Source organism: Sarcophilus harrisii, chromosome 2 (genome assembly GCF_902635505.1).
Source record: "Sarcophilus harrisii chromosome 2, mSarHar1.11, whole genome shotgun sequence".
NCBI lineage: Eukaryota > Metazoa > Chordata > Mammalia > Dasyuromorphia > Dasyuridae > Sarcophilus > Sarcophilus harrisii.
In genome coordinates, this window is record NC_045427.1 from 489,846,710 (window position 1) to 489,871,145 (window position 24,436).

Here is a 24,436-nt window from a genome sequence, read left to right on the forward strand (position 1 = left end):
TACTCATCTTTTTAAAAATCAGATTTGGTTGGAAGTAACTCAGAAATATATTTTATCACCAGTATGTGTAGAAATCTGCATAGGTGATGATTTTAAAATTATTTAATACAAAAAAAACCAAGCTGATACAAATAAGTTTTACTGTGAAGAAGTTAAAAACATGGTTTCCAGCTCTCATTAAAAGCTATGGACACCCCCCACCCCTTTTTTTTTTAAAGGCAGTGGGTTGAGGAAACTCCACTATAATCGCATCCCAGCTGGTGCTCTTTAGCCTAAGTGTTTAGCTGTGGATGGGCTTGTATTGTTATAAAAGTAGCCTATTTGCATTTAGTTTTATAGTGTTTCTCAATTCATTGTAGGTCTGGATTTGGACAGGTGGAAAAGGCAGGAGGAGGGGGAGTAGTGAAAGTTGAATGAGACAGATACCCTGAAGCCAAACTTTTTTTTTTTTTTTTTTTTGCATTTTATTTGATAAAATAGACTGTTGTATCTTTTGTGTCCCTGTGAATACCCTTCCATCTGCTGTGGGATGCTTGCAGTTACTGCTGGCGCCTGTTCAGCTGTTGATATGGCCAGTGTAACTGAAATTCTCATCAGCTGTTCCATCCTTCCTCATTTAAACATGCAGAATTTCTTTACCACCACTACCACATCATCAACAACAATAACAACAGTAAAAACTCAGATAAATTTCTGCAACTTCCTTTGAAATACCTCCCTGTTAGGGTTTGAACTTGAAATGTTCATGGCCTCTATTGCAGGAAAGTTTTAGCAAGTGTTTTGTCTTTGAAAAACCTTTGAAATACATTAGTTCATTTACAAGAAGCTTCATAAAAGTGTAGGACATTAGCCTCATGCCCCAAGCATTGACGTACTGAGCAATTTGATTTCCCTCTTCCAGTTTTTTAAGAGATAAGAAATTAAAGCATTCTAGCTATTTTACATCTAAGCAGTAATGTTATTAATTCTGTGTTTCAGTTCATGTGTATGGCAATTGAATTTTAAGCTTCAGGTAGGATTTCCCTTGTAAATGAGGGAAAGAATAGTTTACCAATTAAAAAAATTTAAGATTTTTATTTTGCTTTAAATTGCCTACATTTCCCAGTACATTGTTAACTAAATTCTTAAAAATTTCAAGATGAGGGCAATTTTTAAAAGTATAAGCATAAATCTTTGTAATTAAGCAAAAATTGAATAATTAAAATAGTTTATTGTATGAAGTGAGATAGCAAAGAAGTCTGGTTCTATATCCAGTGGACTAATGAACCCAACTAACATTTCATTTTTGGTACTATGATTGTATTCCTTTAAAATCTTACTTCTGTGCTTGGCATAGCAATAACTCTTGAGTTCTGGAAAGCTAAGCTTGTAGGACACAAACTCTGTTAGATCATGTCAAGTTGCAAAGACTTCATTGAGCCTGATGAAGTACTTGTACGTTTGTATCCCAAAGACCAGTCTAACTAAATTCAGAGAGAGTTAACAATAGCGTTACCGAAGAGCAATAAATTTTTCAGCCCTGGTACCTGTCTTAGACATTGTAATAGACTAAAACAATGAGGGATAATGATTTGAGTTAGGAGTTGGGAGCACCTTCATTGTTGAGAGCACAGATTCTAGAAGTATTGAAATAAGCAATTATTTATGTCTTAAAATATGATTAATAGTGCTGCCTTTTATTAGCCAACCAAATATGCATTCTGCCTGAAGACAAATAACAATGGAATGTGGAGTGCTAAAAATGCTTAGTCTAGACAGCTAGTGGTACTGGGAGTAGAATGCTAGACTTGGAGTCAAATCAGAGGGATCCTAGTTTGAATCCTGCCTCACATATATTACCTCTGTCATTCTGGATAAGTTACTTAACTCTTATCTTTAGTTTCTTCATCTGTAAAATGGAAATAATAGTAATACCTGTCTCAGTATTGTTGTAAGGATCAGATTAGATGAAATGTAAAATGCTTTGCAAATCTACCCTTTGATCCAGCAGTGTTACTACTGGGATTATATCCCAAAGAGATTTATAAAGAAGGGAAAGGGACCTGTATGTGCACGAATGTTTGTGGCAGCCCTTTTTGTAGTGGCTAAAAACTGGAAACTGAATGGATGTCCATCAGTTGGAGAATGGCTGAATAAATTGTGGTATATGAATATTATGGAATATTACTGTTCTGTAAGAAATGACCAACAGGATAATTTCAGAAAGGCCTGGAGAGACTTACACGAACTGATGCTGAGTGAAATGAGCAGGACCAGGAGATCATTATATACTTCAACAACAATACTATATGATGACCAGTTCTGATGGACCTGGCCATTCTCAGCAATGAGATCAACCAAATCATTTCCAATGGAGCAGTAATGAACTGAACCAGCTACGCCCAGAGAAAGAACTCTGGGAGATGACTAAAAACCATTACATTGAATTCCCAATACCTATATTTATGCACACCTGCATCTTTGATTTCCTTCACAAGCTAATTGTACAATAATTCAGAGTCTGATTCTTTTTGTACAGCAAAATAATGTTTTGGTCATGTATACTTATTGTGTATCTAAGTTATATTTTAATATATTTAACATCTACTGGTCATCCTGCCATTTAGGGGAGGGGGTGGGGGGGGTAAGAGGTGAAAAATGGGAACAAGAGGTTTGGCAATTGTTAATGCTGTAAAGTTACCCATATATATATATATATATATCCTGTAAATAAAAGGCTATTAAATATAAAAAAAAATGCTTTGCAAATCTTGACACTAAATATACAATTGGCTATTTTCGTTATTATTATTATTATGAGATAGGGTTTACATTGGTGTCAAACTAAGTACTACTATATGTAGTCAATGTTTTCTAAGCAAATTATAGTAAGGACTCATTTTTAATGCTTTCTTTAGGAAGGTACAAATAGGCATTTGGGGGACCAACAGTGATGGGGTTCAGTTATCATAGATAAGAGGTTTTTAAATTTTTGTTTCATAAATCCCATTGGCAGTTTAGTGAAGCCTACAGACCTCTTCTTAGAGGAATACATTTTTAAATAATTAAAGAAAACTCTAAATTTCACCTAAAGGAAAATGAAAATAAAGATGCAAATTTTTTCACATACAAGTTCATAAATGCCCTAAAATCTATGCAGAGATCTATTGAGAGACCATGGACCCCAAATTAAGAACCCTTGCCATAGATAGTTGGCTGTTCTGGCATTATGAAAATAGGTGAGGACCAATTCTTTATTATCCTCATGAGCTGGTAAATGTTGTCCACTTTCTCTTTTCCTCAGCTGTGAATATGGCCTAATTAAAGTCTGAAGATGATAATATTAATAGCAGCCAGGTAGTTCAGTAAGTAGAATCACTAGTCAGATATAATAATAATATTGTCTCATAGAGTTGTTGTGAGGTTCAAATGAGATAGTATTTATAAAGCACTTGGCTGGCAGATGCTAGATGTTTAATAAATGCTTGTTCTCTTCTTCTCTAGGTCCCATTTCTTGTTTCTCCACCTATATAGCTGGGTTTTTTTAAGTAATAAGAATTTAGTTCCTTTGTATCTGATAGGAAAGGATATGGATGACTGAATCAACAAACATTTTTTAAGCATGTTATGTACCAAATACTCTGCTAGAACCTAAAGAAACATTTTGTACAAATTTAGATTTTCGTTATTTAAATTCAGTATGGAAAACTAGATTATGATCAACTTCCGAGTTATGATTTTAATCTATATGAAACTGAAAAGTAATTTTGAAGAAACATATTCCCCTTTCTTTTTTTTTTTCATATTCCCCTTTCTAATGTTCCTTAGTAATATATGGATGTCCATGGGAAAGTATAAAACCATGTTTTTCTTACTGGGTTTTTTTTTTTTTTTTTGGCATTAGTAATGACTTCCTATTTATTTTGTGCTTTGTGGACATAAAGTACTTCCACAGTCATTGTTTTATATAGTCCTAATAACAACCTTCCATGAATAGTAAATTCATGTACTATTATCTACATGAATTTATATCCCAAAGATTGTACTAAAGCCTTTTTTGATTATGATAATTCACATTTATATAGAACTTTAAGGAAATGGTACACAGACTCCCTCTGTGTTTGTGTGTGTTTTAACAAATCCAGGCTTTTTATAAAACCATCTATGAAAATAATTATTATTTCATAGTTTATTCAAATAAAATTTAAAATTGATTATAATTTTATAACACATAAATCTCAAACAAGAAAATAACAGTGTACGGATATCATTTACCATTTTAATACTTATAATTTGTAAAATAATAATCACAATTATATCATTATTAATATAAGCAAATTTTTTGAGTACAGTTCCTCAAAACCTGGTGGCATTCATATTGGTTCTCGTGATTTTTCAACCATGTCATCTCATCTTTTTTTTCTCTTTTTCTTCTATTTTAGAAAACCCCCATCTCACAAAAATAAGATGTGAACAGTAATAAAATGCATACCATCAATTTTTCCTTGATAAGCCAAAGAACTCATTATTCAGACATAATTGAAACATGAAATTTTCTGGCTCAGTTATTTTACTAAACTATCACAAGGCAAGTCTAGTGTTTTTCTTCACATGGAGTAAGACCAACAATAACATCTTTGTCCTTTGCAGATGGGTTCTTTTTTCATTTGTGTTTAGAAATATCTAGGTTATCATTTAATGATAATTGCTGTCAAATGATTAATAATTAGTTCTTGACTTTATTCTATTTCATGTACAAAGTAGATATTTTTAAAATTAGGAAATGTAAAAGAATACTTTGTTTTCATAAAAGAAACAATAAAATCAATGTAGGTACTTAATTTTTAAAAAATCAATATATGTAGTTGAGGGTTTTGCATTGATTTATTTAGAATTCACAGCTTTTCAGAAGTATCCACAAAATATTTAAGTTTCAGGAGGAAATTTTTGTCATATGATATCATATGATAATGGATATCATATCATAGGATAAATTTCCCTTATATTTAATAATCATCACTGAAAAATGATGATTTTGTTCTTTCTATTTTTTAAAGTCTAATACTCTTTTAAATGGTTTGGCATGAGAAAGCAAGTGTGTTTTGCAGTAATATAGAAGTGCCCTGTGTTCTACTCTCTGTCATCACATAATTTTGCAAAGAATTTTCCCAGTGATGTACTGGTTTTCATAGTTTATTGCTCTTGTCATGATGTGAAAAACTATCTTTAACTCCTCTTTCCTATTTCTCAGTTCAAGTGATTATAAAATATGCATCATGTCCATATTACACCAGGGGCCTTATTTTAAAGTTTTTGCTTCTAAAATCTGTTTTGACATGATATCAACTGAGCCAAATTGGTTTAACTCAGTTCTCCCAGAATGTACCATTTTCATTAAAACTTTGTCAATTATAATGAAAATTTCTATTTATATGGTATTGTCATGAATAGATTTGTAATGTAACAAATGTTTCATAGAATAGTTTCAACGTTATGCATATATATTCAAATGAGTATCTTTACATCTATTGCTTTTGTCTTTTGGTAATGCAAAATAGGAAGATTTTAGTTTCTCAATTAATTGATTTTAAAACTCTGGGTAGCTAAGTGGCACAGTAGATAAAGTGTTGATCCTGGAGTCAAGAAAAGTTCATTTAAAATCTGACCTCAGATACTTATTAGTTATATGATCCTGGGCTAGTCATTTAACCTCTGTCTGCCTCAATTTCTTCAACTGTAAATTCAAGTCTATCACACTGCTAGTAAGTGGCATAACTAGGACTTCCATGCTTGTCAGTAAACTCCAGACACAACGTCCTCTTTGTTACTCCGCTTTGCCTATGAGATAACCATTTGTTTCCCATCATTTAGTCAAACACCTGGTAAATTCAATGAAATAATTAAGTAAGAATTGTAGTTGTTTAACCAGGTTTACTGGTAAAAATTCATTTAAAATGGTTAATCTGGCAGTTTCCTAAATTATACTGTTCTAAGAATTTAAATACTTAAAATCTTATTGGGACCTTTTTTGGAGATAGCACTCCAAATGCTGTGTAAATGTCAAATTGTGTGTGTGTGTGTGTGTGTGTGTGTGTGTGTGTGTGTGTGTATCTATTGTTACATATAATGGGAAAAATACAATTTTTGAATTCACAGTTTTTTAAATTGAGGTTTTATAAAAGGAAAGCACTGTAGTGGAAGTAACAAAGAAGTTTTTCAGGGTCCCTGCCCTCAAGGAGATTATCATATATTTGGGAAGGATCATAAAGATGTGAAAAGTAAAATATCAAATGAGATCTTTAAATGATATTTGAAGACAACAACAGAAGTTATCATAAGCCTGTATGTGATCAATTGACAAATGAATTATATAGACAGTAATTATCATGTAAAGAGAAGGCTGAGTGGTCAAGGCAGACTTGATAGAAAATGTGCTTTGGGTATATATTTAATTTTAATTAAAGGGGGTAGATTGGCTGTGAGGACATTCTAGATCTAATTCTAGAAAGCAATACAAGTGAGAAATACACAATACAATATGAACTAATACCAAAGCTGGTAACAATCCAATACTGCATCAGAGAAATTGCAGCTGTCAGACAATTTAGGTAAACAATCTAAGTCATCAGGTCATCAGTTGTGGTTTTAAATAATTTCATGTTAGTCTAGATGCAAATTTCCATTCACTGAAATGTCAATGTAATTTTTTAAAAAAAGTTTCTTATCTGTATTTGTGGCCAGTTTAGAAGATAGGAGAGGACCAAATTGTGAAGAGCTTTAAAATGCAATAGAGGATGGTCTCTCTCACACACACATACACATACACACACACACACACACACACACACACACACACACACACATCCTGGAGGTAATAGCCACTTGGATCTCATTGCACAGGATGTGTATGTGTATGATATAGTCAAGCCTATGCTTTTAAAAAATTACTTTTACACTTGGTTGGGGGATGAATTAGAGCTGAGAAAGGTAGATACCAGTTAAAAGGCTATTGCAATAGTCTATGTGAGAGGTAAGAAGAGGTAATAAGGTTCTGAATCAAAGTATTAGCTGTGTGAATAGAGAGAAGGGGGAATGTATAAGAGATGTTGTGAAGGGAGAAATGGCAAGATTTGGCAGTGAGTTGCAAGTGAGAGTAAAGAACCTATGATAGCTAAGTAGATCCCCAAGTGAGAAAAGATTTAAAAGATAATACTCATAACTAGTGAACAAGATAAGGATGAAGAATTAGCAAAAGAGCTTGAGAAGGAGGAGTTAGGGGTTAGACAGAAATGAGAAGAATCAGGAGAGAATAATTTTGTGAAAACCAAGAGAGGAAAGAATATACAGAAGAAAGTAATCCACAAGTAGAAAATCCTATAAGATACAGATTTTACCTTCTCAAGGCTGTTATAATCCTAACCAGAATGTACAATACCCTTGACATAAAGGTAAGAATATATCTGATGCAATAGTTTCCCAAAATTTGTGTAAATCACATTTTTTCAAATCAAGTTGAATTTAAAACTTAAAATGTTAAACTAATGACTAACTTAAAACACTTTACTTTTTAATCCTGTAGTAAACACATAAAACTAATGATTATCATCTCATTTATTGTTTTATGAAATCTGTATTTTCATACATAGTACAATCTAGTTATTGCTATTCCAATATATTGAACTCTAAATAATTCTGGTACATAAAAATCTGAGTTTGCAAAAATAAAATTGGCTTTAAAAGGAAAAAAAAAAAGTAATCCACAGCATTCAACACTGCAAGGTCAGTAAGGATCAGATCACTCCACTCTGTTGATTTCCCAGGTAAGCACCTTTGCTTGAAGCTTACTTTCCTTCCTTCAAAATGTTGACCTTATAATTAACCAGTAAAACTTTTTGCTATTCTTTAACCATTGAATCCCTTTCTCCTTCCCCCAATCTACTTCCACCCTCCCCACCCCCACCATTCTGTTGCCACTCATTTCTTTCCAAACCCTAACTCTGGTTTACTTGCTTCATCCAACTTTTCCTCTTCCGTTCTGTGGCTAAACACTGATGGTGGATGTGGTCAGACTGAATTCTTATATTGCTGAGTCTACTACAAATTTATGTTATATTATCTCAATTGAACCCCTACTGCTGCATGTCAGTCTTTTTTACTCTTCCCTAGTTGACTTTTTGTTTTGTTTCCCACAATGTTTTTTCCCCACATCTTCTTTTCGCTATCTATACTATTCTTTTCCCTACTTCTTAGCAAAGGACTTAGCCTCATACTGAAAAAAATTGAGTCCACCTTAATCTCAGCTACTCCTTGCTATACCTCCTATCTCTTTAACATAAAGCCCCCTTTTCTCTTGACTTCTCTTCAAGTTATTATCCTAAATATCTTTTCCCATTTGCAATCAGTCTCCTAGAAAAGCTATCTGTATTCACTGTTTATATATCCTTACTTTCCATTTACTTTATAACCTTGTTGGAGATTTAAACTGCTCTCCAAAGTCACCAACAATCTTATGATTTCTGAAAACCAGTGATTTATTCTTAGTTTTCATCATTCTTGAACTTCTTGACCCTTTGACAGTAATAGTTTCTCATTCTATTTTTGTCCCTACTTCCTTCTCTCTTCTTCTTCTTCTTCTTCTTCTTCTTCCTTCTTCCTTCTTCCTTCTTCCTTCTTCCTTCTTCTTCCTTCTTCCTTCTTCTTTCTTCTTTCTTCTTCTTCCTTCTTCTTCCTTCTTCCTTCTTCTTCCTTCTTCTTCTTTCTTCCTTCTTCTTCTTCCTTCTTCTTCTTCCTTCTTCTTCTTCCTTCTTCTTCCCCCCCATCTCTATTTAGATGTCTCCCCAGTCTATATAACTAGCCCTTATCTCTTCTGAGTGCCAGTGCTGCCTACTGGACATCTCCACTTGGATATCCCATATATATCTCAAATTCGGTATGTCCACAAGATTCATTCTTTTCTTCCAAATCTACTATATATTTTTTATCAATGATACCATCATTCTTCCAGGGAACTAACTTTTCAATCTTGGATTTATTCTCAACTCTTCCATTTATTCCCCCTTGAATTACATATGTCCCTTTTTCTCCATTTACATAGTTACCAATATAGTTCAAAACCTTATTATCTCTCTCTTGAACTATGATAGTAATCTCCAAATTGCCCCCCTGCCTCCAGCTTCTACTCTAATCTACTTCACATAACAACCTAAGTAACATTCCTAAATTCCAGGTTTTGTCTTTTTCTTTTCTCTTCACAAGAAGCTTTAGTAGTTCCCTGTTGCCTCAAGAGTAAAATACCAATTCTTCTGTTTCACATTTAAATCCCTTCACAATTTGACTTCAACCTATCTGTATAGACCGGAGTCACAATTCCCTCTCCAACACCCTATTTTCCAGTCAAACTGTTGGCATATTTGCTAATTCCTGTATATGACAATCCATATCATTTTTGTGCTTTTGCATTGACTGACCTTGTCAGTTCTTACAAAAACATTCTGGAATTCCTAAGCTGTCTCTTTGGCAGGCTCAGCTGACATGTCACTTCCTATATGAAGCTATTCTCCATTCCATTTGGTTTGGTTGTTACAAAATCCTCTAAATTATTTTGACTTTTTCTCAAAATTACTTTTTAATATTTTTTGTATTATTGCCTATTTACCTTGCACATTTTGATTTTTATATTTAGAATGGACAAGAATATTTCCTTCCTTTTTTTTGTCTTTCCCCATTTCCTATCATAGTACCTAGCTCTAGATAGGAATTTAGGAAATACTTTAGGTGAATTAAATTAAATTGATAGAACCTGCTAAACTTGACTTTGACATATCCTTTAAGAACCCTAGTTAACTCTTTGCCATAATGAGACATCAGAGTAATTTTAAAAGAGGGTAAATTTAGTAGAGGGCAAACATAAAATGATGAACAATCAACTAAACCAGATTTAAACAATACATATGTTAATAGTTGTGTAATTGCAAAAGAAAAAGACTTTGCCACCATTTCTGGGTCCTAGGACAAGTCACAGGGTCTTAACTTCTCTATCTGTAAAATGAAGAGTTTTGACAAGGAACATCACTAGGAAAGTTCCTTCCAATTCTGTTATTGCGTCATTCTATGGTTTATTGAATGGTAAATGAAGAGAGTGCTGTGGGAGATATAGGTTAGGGCAGAACAGGACATCTTTCTTCTTGTTAGTAAAAAAAAGACTTCATACAGGAAGTAACATTGAAATAGGAGGAAGGCTGAACTTAGTGGGGGGGGGGGGAAGGGAGTCAAGATGACATGACAAAGTGCTCTTTAAAGTGTCATACTTAAGTTTTTACTTTTTAGACATAAACACTTTAGTCTGAAAGAAGTCTTGACAGTGACTTACCACTTACATTTTGGATGAGAATATTAACTATTCTGTAGTTCTGTGCAATTTGAGAATACAAAAAGATGTAACCTATGATCCAGGACAGTTATGATTATAATTCTTTTTTCCTCTTATCCATTTGACATAGCCAAATTTAAAGAATTTGCTTACCATGTCCAATTAATATATAGTGTGTTCAGTATTTATTGATCATAGACACAATACCTTCATTTTATTTCCTTGATTTTTATACATATATTCACCTAATTTTACAGAGCAAAAATAGCTTCATATTTTAAGCAAAGTTGGTGAATTAAGTAGAAAATATCATAGGATACTTGATATATATGAACTTTTAAATGTGTACAATTTTAGTGACTCATTTTAAATTCAATATGTTCTTGCTCCTCTCACATTTTCACATATCTTCACAATCTAGTGCAACAGCACTAGAAAACACATCACAAAAATGCTCAAAGAAAATTGTTCATATGAGATAATGATGATGATAATGCTGGTCATAATGATGTTTATGATTGTTATTACAACCTCTTAAAAGTTTACAGTGTTTTTCTCAAAACAATCCTGTGAGTAAGTAGCATATTATTATCCCCATTTTACAAGTGGGGAAACCAGGGCACAGTGAAGTGACCCAACTTGCCCATTGTCACAAAGCTCTAAGTTGATCCTGAAATTTAAAATCAGGTCTTAAATTTTATTCTATGTTTCAAAGCTTCCCATTAAGATTTTAATGATATATAAAGTCAAACTAAAGAGGTAATTATGCATAAGAATTTAGAGATCATCACAGAGATCTTAATCAACAGCAGAACTAAAGTCTATGAATGATTATTACTACATAATTTAAACTTCCTAGTTATAGGGGGGGAATCTAAAAGTAAAGAAAAAGTAAAAATTTCTTTTTACCTTCTCTTCCAAAGTGTGACAATAAGGAGATTTTTAAAAAATACATAACATGCCAGCAATATATTTGATTTGATAGCCCAATTATTACTTGCATTTACCAAGTTTCATATTTACTTTTATTTGAATTAAAATTTTGCAGCTCTTCTTAAAAGACCAGCTTTGTAAACCGCATCCCTTCATCTGTAAACACTTGTTTAATATATCTCTAGCTGTATTAGACACTGTCCTTTGACAGCAGTTTCTATTAACAGACCTTTATCAATGAAATCATTGGCTTTGTGAGTTTAATTAGGAGACTATGCAGTATTGTGAGCTGCTGAGTGATCTGCAAATTCAGCAAATTTCAGTTTGCTTTATTGCCATCTATGATGATGCCATAGAAGATGCATCTGTTTTGTTAGGGGTTTTATACATCTTACTCATTTGACAGAAAATTATATTAATGTATTTAATTGATGAAGCAAAAAGCAGCAATGTTTGTTTCCTCAAAGGAGAAACCTAACAACCCAGATAAGCATCAAAGAAACCAATTCCTTTTTGGCCCTTTTTGCTCATCATCTTTCAAGAAAAATCATTCGATCAATTAACAAGCACTTACTTGAGTGCCTGGCGACAATGCAGATACAAAACAAAACAAAATGAGAGTGTCTGCTCTCAAGCAGCTAATATTCTATGGGGTTAAACAACATGTACGCATATAAATAAATAAAATATGTAACAGGTAAATACAAATTAATTTTGGGCTAGCATTTGGGGGGATCGGGAATATAAGATGTATTAAGAGGTATAATATGCTGTCATTTTAAAAGATAGATTGGAGTCAGATTGTAAAGAGTTTTAGATGACAGGGAAATTTGTTTTATATGCTATTCAGTGATAGAGATCTGTGCAACTTCTTGAGTAAAAGAATGACATTATCAGACGTGCTTCAAAAGTGTCACATTGGCAACTGTGGAGAATATATTACAGAGGAGAGATGGTAGAGACAAGGAGATTATTTAGGAGGCTATTGTAATAGTATCGAAGAAAGATAATAGGGCCTGAAGAAGGGTAATGATCCTAAAAGTTGAAAGAGTGAGCAAAGAGGAGTTGGAAGTCTTTGGAATTGTGTAGAAGGGAGAAAGCAAAAAGTGAAGGATAATAACAAGGTTGAGAACTAGATAACTGGAAGGATAATTCCTCAGCAAAAAATAGGCTTATTGCAAAGAAGGATAGATTTGTAAGAAAGTTAAGTGAGTTCTCTTTTGGAGTACTGATTTTTAAATATCTATATAAGTTGGGCTGTCTGAAGCACTGAGGACTGGATGCAAATCTGAGACTCAAGAGAGACCAGGGCTCCTGTAGAGATATGGGTGTAATCTGTGTAGATTTGATCATAGAATCAACAAGATCATTTAAGAATGAGAGTATATAGAGAAGGAGGCCCCTTAGATTCATGCTATCCTTGAGCTTTCTTATAATTCCCACCCTCCATTTTCAGACTGGGCTTCTGCCATTAGAGTTGCAGTCTTGGATTGTGCTGCAGAAGAGAACTATGATACCTGCAAGGACTATGGTATTCATTTTTACCCAACTTTTAGGGTGAGTTGCTTATCTGCTCTATTATTTGTACTTTTAGCTTGAACTAATACATCTTTCCATATAATTTTTACTTTTTCACCTTCTATCAGAACATTTTTTGTAAGGAATTTCATCCAAATTGCTGCTCATTACATTTATATCTCCATAGTTTATTCTTATCATTTGGGCTAGGTTCTTGAACTTTTCCAAAGACTATGTGTGTTTTGCAAATGCTTCACTACATTCTCAGCTCCCATCAGAATGGAATGTGCTGTTTTTGCTGACTATTTCCTTATTTTTAAAACATTTAAGAAAAACTATTTGGGATACAGAAATAAATGTTAGTAGAATATCTAGTAGATGAGTGTGCAAAGTAAGACATTTATTTTTAATGCCTTATTTTTTTAAAAATGGAGGCAAGGAAACAATATAGCCCCATGAATACCAACCAATTTTGCTAAGCATATAGAAAAGGCTAATGTACAGTTAAGTTAACACTGTACTCTGATATCTCTTGATATATTTAGGGAAGGTTGTGTTTTTTCCTCCCACTAGAGGGCACAATTTAAATTTCTAGTTTTATGGCTCCCTGGCAGTTGAGTTTCAGCCTAAACAAAAGGAACAGAATTAACCAGCAGTCTGGTTTTGTTTTTTAGGTCGAAAATCCTTACTTGGCAAGTTTCCAAAATGTAAAATGCATGTTAACAAGTTTTATGAGAAAAATCATTGATTAGGACATTTTCAACCTTAAAATAAATCCATTAACTTGCTATGACATCTTAACAAGTCACAGCCTCTTTGAGGAAATTTAGACTAAATTATCTTTTAAGACTCTTCCAGTTCTAACACTCTATAGGTATATGCTTAGTTGGAATGCTACCTAGCCCTGGCAATAATATAAAAATATTTTTGTAGTTAAATAGAATTCATATGTATATATAATCTGCTTGGATATATGGACAGCATACTATGGTGGAAAGATTGTTGGAACCAGACTTTGTCAAACAGACCTGGCTTTAACTCCCATTTCTGATAACTAAGCCTACAAAGTTCATAATTCATTTAATCATATTAAGCCTCAGTGTATTCATCTGCAAATGGGGATAAAAGTACATCTACTCACTTGAGAGGGTCATTTAGGAGAGTACTTTGTTAAACCTTAAAGTACTAGGTAAATGTGAATTATTCTTAACCGATTTGCCTTTTTTAAACTGTTATATTAAATGGGCTTATTTCTCAGTGGACTGGTTAGAAAAAAATAGTTTTTGAATATTTAGTTTAAAAATCTGATTATGTGAACAGGAATATTATTTTAAACCATGTCATATTTTAAGTTATATATTATAATTTTAAATACAATAATGCCAGTGGAAAAATTCTGAAATTCATTGAGCCATTTTTTTGGTGAAAAAATTGTTCAAAGAGGTATAGTTGTAAAGGCACACATAGGATTGTCTATGTCAATTGTAATATCTGTTAGCAAGAATTTTTCTTATTTGTTGAATTTTTTCCCTCAGTATTTTAAAGCATTTACAAAGGAGTTCACAATTGGAGAAAATTACAAAGGTATGAATATGCTCATTATATTTGAAATAGACTAGGGTTATCTTGTAATTTGATTACATTTAAATGGTCTTTAGGCTAGAACAGTGATCTTAAACTCAAATAGAGAAGGGAAAGGGTCAAAGTGTGGGTAGTGAGTCATAAATAAGGATCCCTGTACGTTGTATATCAACACAGAAAAGCACACATTAACATATTGACAAGTTCCATTCTGTTTTTATTTATTTTGTTAAATATTTCCCAATTACATTTTAATCTGGTTCGGGTTCTATTCAGGAATGCTGTAGCCCACCTATTTGACATATCTGGGCCAGAGCACTCACACTATGTAACCGTTGTTGGTAGATTTTACATACATCAATACTGTGATCTGTTTGCTGTTTATACTTAAGAAAAAGTTAGGAGTTTTATAAAAGTTTGTATTTCTCTTTGTATTTGGTGTTTGCCATTTAGAAAAGTAGTAGTGATTTAATTTTTTATTTTTTTCAGCAGGAATTGATAGAGAGCCACAGACAGTAAGGCAAACTATGATTGATTTCCTCCAGAATCATACCCAAGGAAACAGACCTCCTGCTTGTCCATCTTTAGACCCTGTTACGTAAGAATATTGGTTGTGAAAAGTGGCATTTTGGGCTCCAGAAAATAAGATTACATAAGAAATCTATGTTTAAAACTCGTTTGTTCTTTTCAGATATTGATTTGTTTGCTAAACCTAGGTATCAGGCTTCTATTCCAACTTAAATTTGGGTTAGTTTGGCTGCTAGGAATAATATTAAAGGATTGCTAAGTTCCCTTTTAACTCAAAGATTCTTTGATTATGTGGCTTGTAGAAGATGGTAGTAAGATGACCAAGATCTTTTGTAAATTAATTTAATTTATTTTTTCCTCCTGAAAGGTCCAGTGACATTTATCCTCTCTTGGAAAACAGTGGTGGTCGTTACATTGCTATTTTGTTTGAAAGCAATAACTCATATGTTGGACGAGAGGTACTGTATAATTTTTTCCTTTCATCTCATTTTAAAAAATCATACCATATGTAGTTTTTTTTAAATTTGAAGTCCCTGCGGAATTCATATTCAGAAGTGGTTAGCTGTTTCATAATTCATTTGGGCATCTTTTCAGTATTAGTTCTTGTTATTTCATTTCATATACCTTGCATTATCGCTAAATTGCATTACAAGCTATTTTCCAAACTTGACTTTTCATCTTCCATCTTAATCAATACATCAGTAACCACTTATTAAGTTTGCCAGTCATCATGCTAGGTAGGCTTTAGGAATACAAAAAATGAAATAGTCCCTGCCAATAAGGAGAGACAGCATCTGTGTATAAATACATGTATGTGTGTCTTAAACCTCTCCTCAAATTGTTTTGTACTTACTTGTAAGTATCTTCCCCCATCAAAATAAAAACTTCTTAGGGACAGGGACTTTTTCTTTGTATCTCTATCTTTCAGTTTAGTACCTTGCTGTTAGTAGGCATTTAGTTTTTGCTAAATTGAATTGAACTGAGGCTTAGATTAGCCAGAAAGTTTTTTAATGCAAAACAGGATCTTCATGTTTAATATAATTTGGGACCTTTCCGACCATTTGAATTTCTTTTTAAATGTTTTTCCTTGTTTTAGATTTATTGTCATTAAGGCTATTTCAGAAAACTTACTTATATCCAATTACTTTATATATCAAAAATGAGCTATTTGTGTGGTTGTCCTGCTTTGGGCTCATTTTGAAGCTGTAGAAGCTTATCATTTTCATAGTTCTAATTAAACTTTAACACAATTGTAAGGATAAGTGACTAATGCTCTGTGAGAATCCTCTTCTTAGCAAAGTCAATAAAAACTTTGTAGGGGCAGATGTTGCAATTTGTGGATTTTCCACTGAGTAACCGAGCTGCCCACATCATGGTCAGAGGTGCAAAAAGATTGGGCAAATCAGCTTAACTCCTCGACTCTTTGAAGAGTAGCTTGGCTGGGGAGAAGCTAAAACTGGGCACTTTAAAATGTGATTTTATCTGTTCCTGGACTTCATTAATCCAGGCTCTTGCTATGCCTTATTTCTGTGCTCCAGTTGATTTGTGCTCTTCTTGATGTTAGTATGTTAGGTGAAGCTCCTGTGATGGTTCTATGTGAACAACTGAACAGGAGTCACAGGATGATGGGAAATTTTGAAGTTTGTGATCGCTATTCTTAAAGAAAGTAGACATTATACTCCCTATTAATTATGTATTTGGTAGCCAGAATCTTTATTAAAGTCATTTTGTAATTACAGCAGAATTATAATAGAGGCTTTAGCATAGTGTAGAAGATAACATGTTGTAGCTTAACTCTTAGAATAGACCTTACTGGGAAGTGATCGACTCACTTCCCTACTTTTTGTTGTTGTTGTTATTTAAAAAGTAAATATAGAAAATTTTTACTTTTTCTGCCTTAGAAGGGAAAATATTGAATGTCTGAATTTTGTAAAAATTATAGTTTTAGTGGTCTAATTTATTATATGTTCTGTCATAGAAATTTATTAGCATCCTTTTAAAAATAATTTCTTCACTTGAAAATTTATTGAGAAGTAAAATAATGTAGCAATTGTAATTGCAAATTATAGTAGAAAAGAATTCTGTGCTTGGCTATTATTATCTTTGGATTTTAGGTAACCATGTTAAACCTTTCCCTGTACCTATAGATAATTCAGAACATGTTCTACATACTTTACATTAGATGTCCTGAATAGATCAATTAAGATCTACAAGTAGATCTCAAAGCTTTGCCTGATTGTCTCTAACCTGGCATCTTAAAACTAACTAATTTCTCCTGTCTTTATATTATGTAGAGGTTTTTTAAAGTGAATATTGCATCTAACATGATAGTGATGTCATTTCCCTGTTTGTGACCCCTCTTGAACTTTTTTTTTGCTTTCTTCTATTTTAAAATATTTTATTTATGTTCTTTCTTTCTCTTATACTGTCCACACTCCTCCCACCAACAGAAGCTATCCCATGTAAAAAAAAAAAAAAAAAAAAGCATATGACCCTGGGCAAGTCACTTAATCCTAATTACCTCAGCAAAACACACACACACACACACACACACACACACACACACACACATGTATGTATGTATGTGTGTGTGTATATAAATATATATATTAGGGGGCAGCTAGGTGGCACAGGGGACAGAGCGCCAGCCCTGAAGTCAGGAGGGCATAAGTTCAAATCTGTCCTCAGACACTTAACACTTCCTGGCTGTATGACCCTGGGCAAGTCACCTATCCCCAATTGCCTCAACAAAAAGTTTATTTAGAACAAATATTAGTACACTGACTATATCTGAAAACCATTATCACGTCTTTAATCCCTTGCCTCTCTGTTGAAAAGTGAGTGGCACATTTCATCATCAGTCTTCTGAAGTCACAGTGAGTCATTGCATTGATTAGTCTTTGATTGACTGCTTCCTTGCAACCTTATCAATGTTTACATCCTAATGGTACTTGCTTCTCATTCTGCTTGCAGAGGAGAAACAATGTTATTAGGAGATGTGTGTTAGGAGCACAAAAGATTTATTAATAGTATTTATCTTATATTAAAAATAGTAGATTCATCATGGATTGTTGAATAGATACTTGATCAACTTAAGTTAGCTTAATTATAGATAAAATAGCTCATTTTAATTTTTTGTGTCTTGTCAAAATTTAAAAATTTTAATATAGTTATTTCAGCTAAGGAAACTGCTAGGTTTTTTGGTGCTTTTTTAAGTTTGCATAGTTTTAAGCTAAATTGAGAAAATAAATAACATCATTGTTGTAGTAGAAACATAAATTGGCCTGCCATTTTGATATTATACTGTTTTGCTTATACTTATGAATTTTCTCAGTGACAGCTGAAATAAGATGCCTGCTAGCTTTTATGTGTGGTTTCTGAAGAAGACTGGATATGTGGCCAAAAAAAACCACTTGATATTATTAGGAGATGAATAGATAGTTTTAAAGTTTTTCACAAATCACATTATTTTCTAGTAAATGTTGCTTTGGTGGATCTGTGATTTAATTGGTGTGGCATTACCTTCATTGATATAGATTGTAACACATTAAATGCATAGGAACATAAATAGCATCTGTATTTAGGAGAAAAAAAACAAGCCAGGCTTCTATAAAGCATATATGAGCTTATCTATACAACTAGCTAATGATTAACCAAGTTAGAAAACTCACCTTTCACTGGTTGAAGTATTTTTTTTTTTAGGACAAACTATGTTGTTTTGGAGGGTGGTGGGTTGATTTTAAAAACAAACTTAAATAAAAATCTTCAACTGCTAAACTTTGTCTTTTTTGTTTTTAAGTCTTATGAATGATACATTACATTTTCTCCATAAAAGTAGATTTCTTAATCACATTGTCTACACGAAAACAAAGCTGAAAAATCTTAAAGAAGTGGTATATGCAATGATGAGTTATTTTAATTTCACGAAATGTTATTTTATATATATATATATATATATATATATATATATATATGTTAGAGATCAGTACATGACAATTATTTTTTCACCATAAATTGACTTATTACAAAATTTTAGTTATTATGTTAGTTCTAAATTTGTTTTACTTAGCTGTTTTTTCTTCTGAAAAAAACCTATCATGGGCAGTGTCCTTTACATTCTATTTTCTCTTTTTTCTAGGTGATATTAGACTTGATTCAGTACAAAAACATTGTGGTAAAAAGAGCACTGAATTCTGATAAGGCATTTCTCAAGAAACTTGGTGTTACTTCAATCCCTTCATGTTATCTGATTTATCCAAATGGGTCTCATGGATTAATTAACATGTAAGTAAGAGTATATGCAAAAGTTGGCTAAGGTTCCAATTTTTTTTTAATTTTAGAGACTAATAAATATATCAGGATATTAGAACTAGAGAAATCAGTCATTCAACCAGGATTTACCAAATGTCTGTTTTGTCTTAAGCACTGGAAATTCAAAGACAAAAATGACATACTCCCTGTCCTACATTCTTTTGGGGAAACCATCAGGTAAATAAATAAGGACATATAAAATAAATACAAGGTAATTTTTTGGAGGGAAGGGCACCAGTAATGGGGAAGACCAGGAAATGCTTCATATAGAAAGTATGAGTATTGAACAGAGTTTTAAAATAAATGAGATCCTCCAGAGCAGAGATGAGGTGAGAGTGCATTCCATTTAAGGAAGAGAAATGGAGACAGGAGATGGAGTATTACATGTGAGGGAACAGCAAGAAGATAATTTAGCTGGACCATCATGAGAAGTGTGAGAATAGTAGTGTATTAAGGTTCGAAAGATCAGATTGTCAAGGGCTTTAAAAATCAAGCAGAAGAATTTATAATTGGTCTTAGAGTAAGGAAATAGGCAGAAATCCAAAAGAAGACACCATCTTTGGTCAAACTTAATAGAAACCAATTTGATGTGGGTTGAATCTGTAAATAATCTGTATACCCAGAAATACTCAAGATAAGATCTTTTAGATGTAAATCATATAAAAAGATGTTGAAAGAAATTGAGTAAATATAATAAAGAATAATGGGACAATGGAAGGAGAAGTCAACAGATTCTGCTCAGACTGGATGAAGTCAAGTCCTTTGTAATCATCTGATATTACATCCTTAAGTTCTTGTTTTCCCAAGAAAGCTTCTGTAAATTGACTTGGTTCCCTCCTAGACTTAGCTCCTGGGAAGGAATTATACCTTTTATAGTGAATATGCCCCAATTTCCTAAACAAATTCGTTATCCTTTTAAGATGTAGTTGATAGAGAATTGGCTTTGGGGCCAGGACTCCTAACCCTGGCTCTGACCCACACACTATTCGAATGCCTTTGAAAAAGAAACTTAATTTTGGGGTGCCCTGGGTTATTCTCTGAGAAAATAATAGCCTACAGTGGTAAATGAAGTATTTCACCTGGAGCTCCCTCCACATTGAAATCACAGATCCACTTCCCTCTCCTCTTCACTTAGTACTTCAGTCCATGTGGGCACTACTTCCATCTATGCAGATTACTTCTTTCTTTCTCCTCTTCCTCCCTTCCCCTTGTCTTAACAGATAGTTAAATGAGCTGCTGTGGGCATAAAAACATAGCATCTAGTAACCAGCTTTCCAGTAGTGATTACCTGAAAATATATTACATAAATTTGGATAAGTTCATAAACCAAATCTCTCATAAATTTGGTTGGTATATGCTAGGCTTCTAGAATCTGACCAAATGTGTTTGAACTTAGAGTGAGATAGTGAACTCACAGAAATTAATAACCAGTCTCTGAAAAAGAAGGGACCAACTTTCAGACCTATGGTAATTGACTAGACCCACTAGAATACAGGTTTGCTTTGTAGGTAAATTCTCTAATGGCTAGTAATAACAATACAGTTTGTGTAGCTTTGTCCTTAAATATAATATTAATATTATAATCATCTTTTTTCCTTTCTGCTGGTTTGTTTTTTCTTTGGAGATGAAGGAAAGTGTAGACCATTTTTAATGGTAACTTAAGGTTATTTCTATGAAATCTTAAGAGGAACCCAGAACATTTTTAAGTGTCTTATAATTAGAGTGAGCAACACTCCTAGGAAATCTAACTCCATGGGGATAAGGAAATTAAAAGACAAAAAGTTTAGGGATTTTTTCACGGATAGTATCTGACTTCCCATTATATTCAAACTGCTAGTCCACAGCCCTTTTTAACTAGAATTTGTTATCTTAAGATGAGAAGATATCATGTTAAACTATTATCTTCTCGTATATTTGAAATAAAGTTATTAATTTAAAATCTGAATTGCTGTTTTCTTCAGCCATTACTGGTTTCTTGTCCAAGTCACAGAGCAGATTGTGTTAATTTACAATAACCGACATTCATGTAGATCTTTAAAGTTTGCAAATTACTTTCTATACGTTATCTTAATTGTCCTTATGACAACTCTGTGAGATAGTTACTACAGGTATTATTATCTCCATTTTGCAGATGAGAAAACTGAGGCTTTGAGGGGTTCAATGACTTGCCCATGCTTGCATAGATAGTAAGTATCTGAACTTGGGGATCAAATCCAGCTCTCCCAAGTCTAGAACTCAGTTCACTGCATTAAGTTGCCTCTCTAGGAGTTATCTTAACAGAAAAATTTCTAAATTAAATGAAAAGTGTTTCTTAGGATTTTAATATAAATTAACTTGTCAAGGTTGTTAGAAATCTTATTCTGAAGTTAAAGTCGTTTACCCATGAGTTTTCACCCTAATCTCTCTTTTTTTACAGCTTAAAGCCTCTCCGTTCTTTCTTCTCTTCCTATTTAAAGTCATTACCTGGTGTGAGAAAAAAAATGTTCTCACAATTTCCATTTACAGTAAAACCAAACAAAGATGACAATTCAGAGATTACAGTCTGGAGAGAATTTGATAAGTAAGTATGATGAATAGTTGGACATTTAGGTAGTTAAATTTGATAAGAACTTGACAAGAAGGACACCATAAATTGATAATGTTTGGGGAAAGAATTTGTTTAGTAGTTAAACTTCTGAATCATGCATAATACACACTTTCTTCAAAAAGTAGCTTCCCATCTATATCTCCATTGGGAGGAGGGAGAGCAAAGAATATCTCATAAAGATGATGCAGTTTTTTAAACACAATTTATGATGTGTACCTTAGGTCAAAACTTTATATGGCTGATCTTGAGTCAGGGTTGCATTATCTCCTTCGAGTGGAGCTTGCTTCTCATAAGACACTGGAGGGAGCTGAGCTGAAGACCTTCAGGAATTTTATTACTGTCATTGCAAAGGTACCGTATACATGTGCAATCTTTGATTACATTTGTATGGGGAATTTAATCTGTGTTGAATGAAAAGGTTGGCATATTTGAAGATGAGAGTATTTCCTAAGATCCTTGGATGATTTTGTTTCTCTTAACTGCCCAAACCTGCATTTTCTTTTGGAAAAATTTCTTTTTTTTTTTTTTCTGTTTTTTTTAAATTATAGCTTTTTATTTACAAGATATATGCATGGGTAATTTTTCAGCACTGACAATTGCAAAACTTTTTGTTCCAATTTTTCCCCTCCTTCCCCCCCAACCCCTCCCCCAGATGGCAGGAATGTTAAATATGTTAAATACATATTACCAATACATGTTAAATATGTTAAAGTATAAGTTAAATACAATATATGTATACATGTCCAAACAGTTATTTTGCTGTACAAAAAGAATCAGACTTTGAAATAGTGTACAATTAGCCTATGATGCAGGCGGACAAAAATAGAGTGATTGGGAATTCTATGTACTGGTTCATAGTCATCTTCCAGAGTTCTTTTACTGGGTGTAGCTGGTTCAATTCATTACTGTTCTATTGGAACTGATTTGGTTCATCTCATTGTTGAAGAGGGCCACGTCCATCAGAATTGATCATCATATAGTATTGTTGTTGAAGTATATAATGGTCTCCTGGTCCTGCTCATTTCACTCAGTATCAATTCATGTAAGTCTCTCCAGGCCTTTCTGAAATCATTCTGCTGGTCATTTCTTACAGAACAATAATATTCCATAATATTCATATACCACAATTTATTCAGCCATTCTCCAATTGATAGGCATCCATTCAGTTTCCAGTTTCTGGCCACTACAAAGAGGGCTGCCACAAACATTCTTGCACATACAGCTCCCTTTCCCTTCTTTAAAATCTCTTTGGAAATAATTTCTTTCTGAAAAGATATGTTGTATGTGTTTTGTGTGTTAACAAGCAAATGAGCCTACATGTATTTGATTAGATTTTAGATGATCACTTCAGGTTTAATGTTTCAAGACTGTTTCTTTAAAGAAATCCTGAGAGGAGTTCTATTTAGCTAGGAGAGATGCTTCTATTGAGTATCACAGATACTCACAAGGCATTATGTATTATGAATTGCAGCATTTAATGAACCAATCATAGAAATCAAACAACTTGCCCAAAGTCATGCCACCAACTAGTATCAGGGCTGGTTTTCCAACCCACTTCCTCTTACTTCCAAATCCCTTATTGTTTGCACTCAATTATGACTTTACATTTTGAATAATTCATAGATCCAAGACCAAGCTAGAAGTAGGAAGCTACTGCTAGCAGCTTCTGGAGTAAGCTGAGAAATTGTATTCTTCCCCATTTCTGTAGTGACTTTCTGCTTCTTATTGTTTATAAAAACCTATTTACCCAGTTTCTGAATTAACTAAATTTTTTTTAATTCCCAGATCTTTTCTTAAAGTCACTATTAGGTTCCCTGGCATAAAATATATGGAAACTAGTCCAAAAGTTGGTATACTACCATTTGATATTTTATATAAACTTTCCTTCCTCACCCTCTCCCACCATAAATAAGAATTTATTCCTTGGTGATCTTCAGTCACCAAAAGTTACAATATGACAGTTTCAGATGGTTTAGTAGAGTCTAAAGGTCCTCCCAAAAGACCTTATATGGTTTTTCTGCACAGTTCTTAAAGCAAGTCTTATGAAAAAATTCACCTATGAAGAAGGTATCTTTATATGAGATAAATTATTAAGATTTGTGAATTTGAAATCTAGGGATTCATTTCCCAGGTAAGGAATTATTCTTTTGGCTATGATGAAATACTATAAATTGGGAAGAAGACATCAATCAAATAAGTAATTGACAAATCAATAAAAACTCTAGACAGTTTTTAGGATCTTGATTTTCAATATATAAAATCATGGGCGATGATTTCTGAATCCCCTTTAAAGGTAGAGTGTTTCCTGATAATAATAAAATTGTTAACTTTGAGATTGTTTTTATTAGATTTAGTGGTAGTGACTCTTCAAAATACAGTGTAACTCAAAAAGAGTTTGAAACATTCCTTCCCTGTTAACTTTTTTAATAAACTCATTCTGCTATGTATTTACCATTCTATTTTACCTTAGTTTTAAAACTATGCAAAACAGTATAATATCTTCTTTTTCCTCTTATCACTAATGAGATGTTTCTAAAATTGTTCTTTGTTCTAAATTTTTTAGACATTTATTTATCATGTGAAAGGTTAATAAAAATATCATTTGAAGGAAGTTTATATAAACAAAAACA

The 24,436-nt window shown here is 32.9% G+C and overlaps 1 protein-coding gene across 1 annotated transcript in view; it reads left to right on the forward strand.

Annotated features, from left to right (window-relative positions):
* Positions 1-24,436, forward strand: part of QSOX2 (quiescin sulfhydryl oxidase 2) — a 66,928-nt gene that overhangs the window by 23,861 nt on the left and 18,631 nt on the right. The window contains exons 3-9 of the mRNA XM_031949333.1: positions 12,738-12,838; positions 14,335-14,383; positions 14,873-14,978; positions 15,276-15,366; positions 19,047-19,192; positions 21,636-21,779; positions 22,028-22,157. Of these exons, the coding sequence (XP_031805193.1) occupies positions 12,738-12,838; positions 14,335-14,383; positions 14,873-14,978; positions 15,276-15,366; positions 19,047-19,192; positions 21,636-21,779; positions 22,028-22,157 (767 nt within the window). The remainder of the gene's footprint in view (positions 1-12,737; positions 12,839-14,334; positions 14,384-14,872; positions 14,979-15,275; positions 15,367-19,046; positions 19,193-21,635; positions 21,780-22,027; positions 22,158-24,436) is intronic.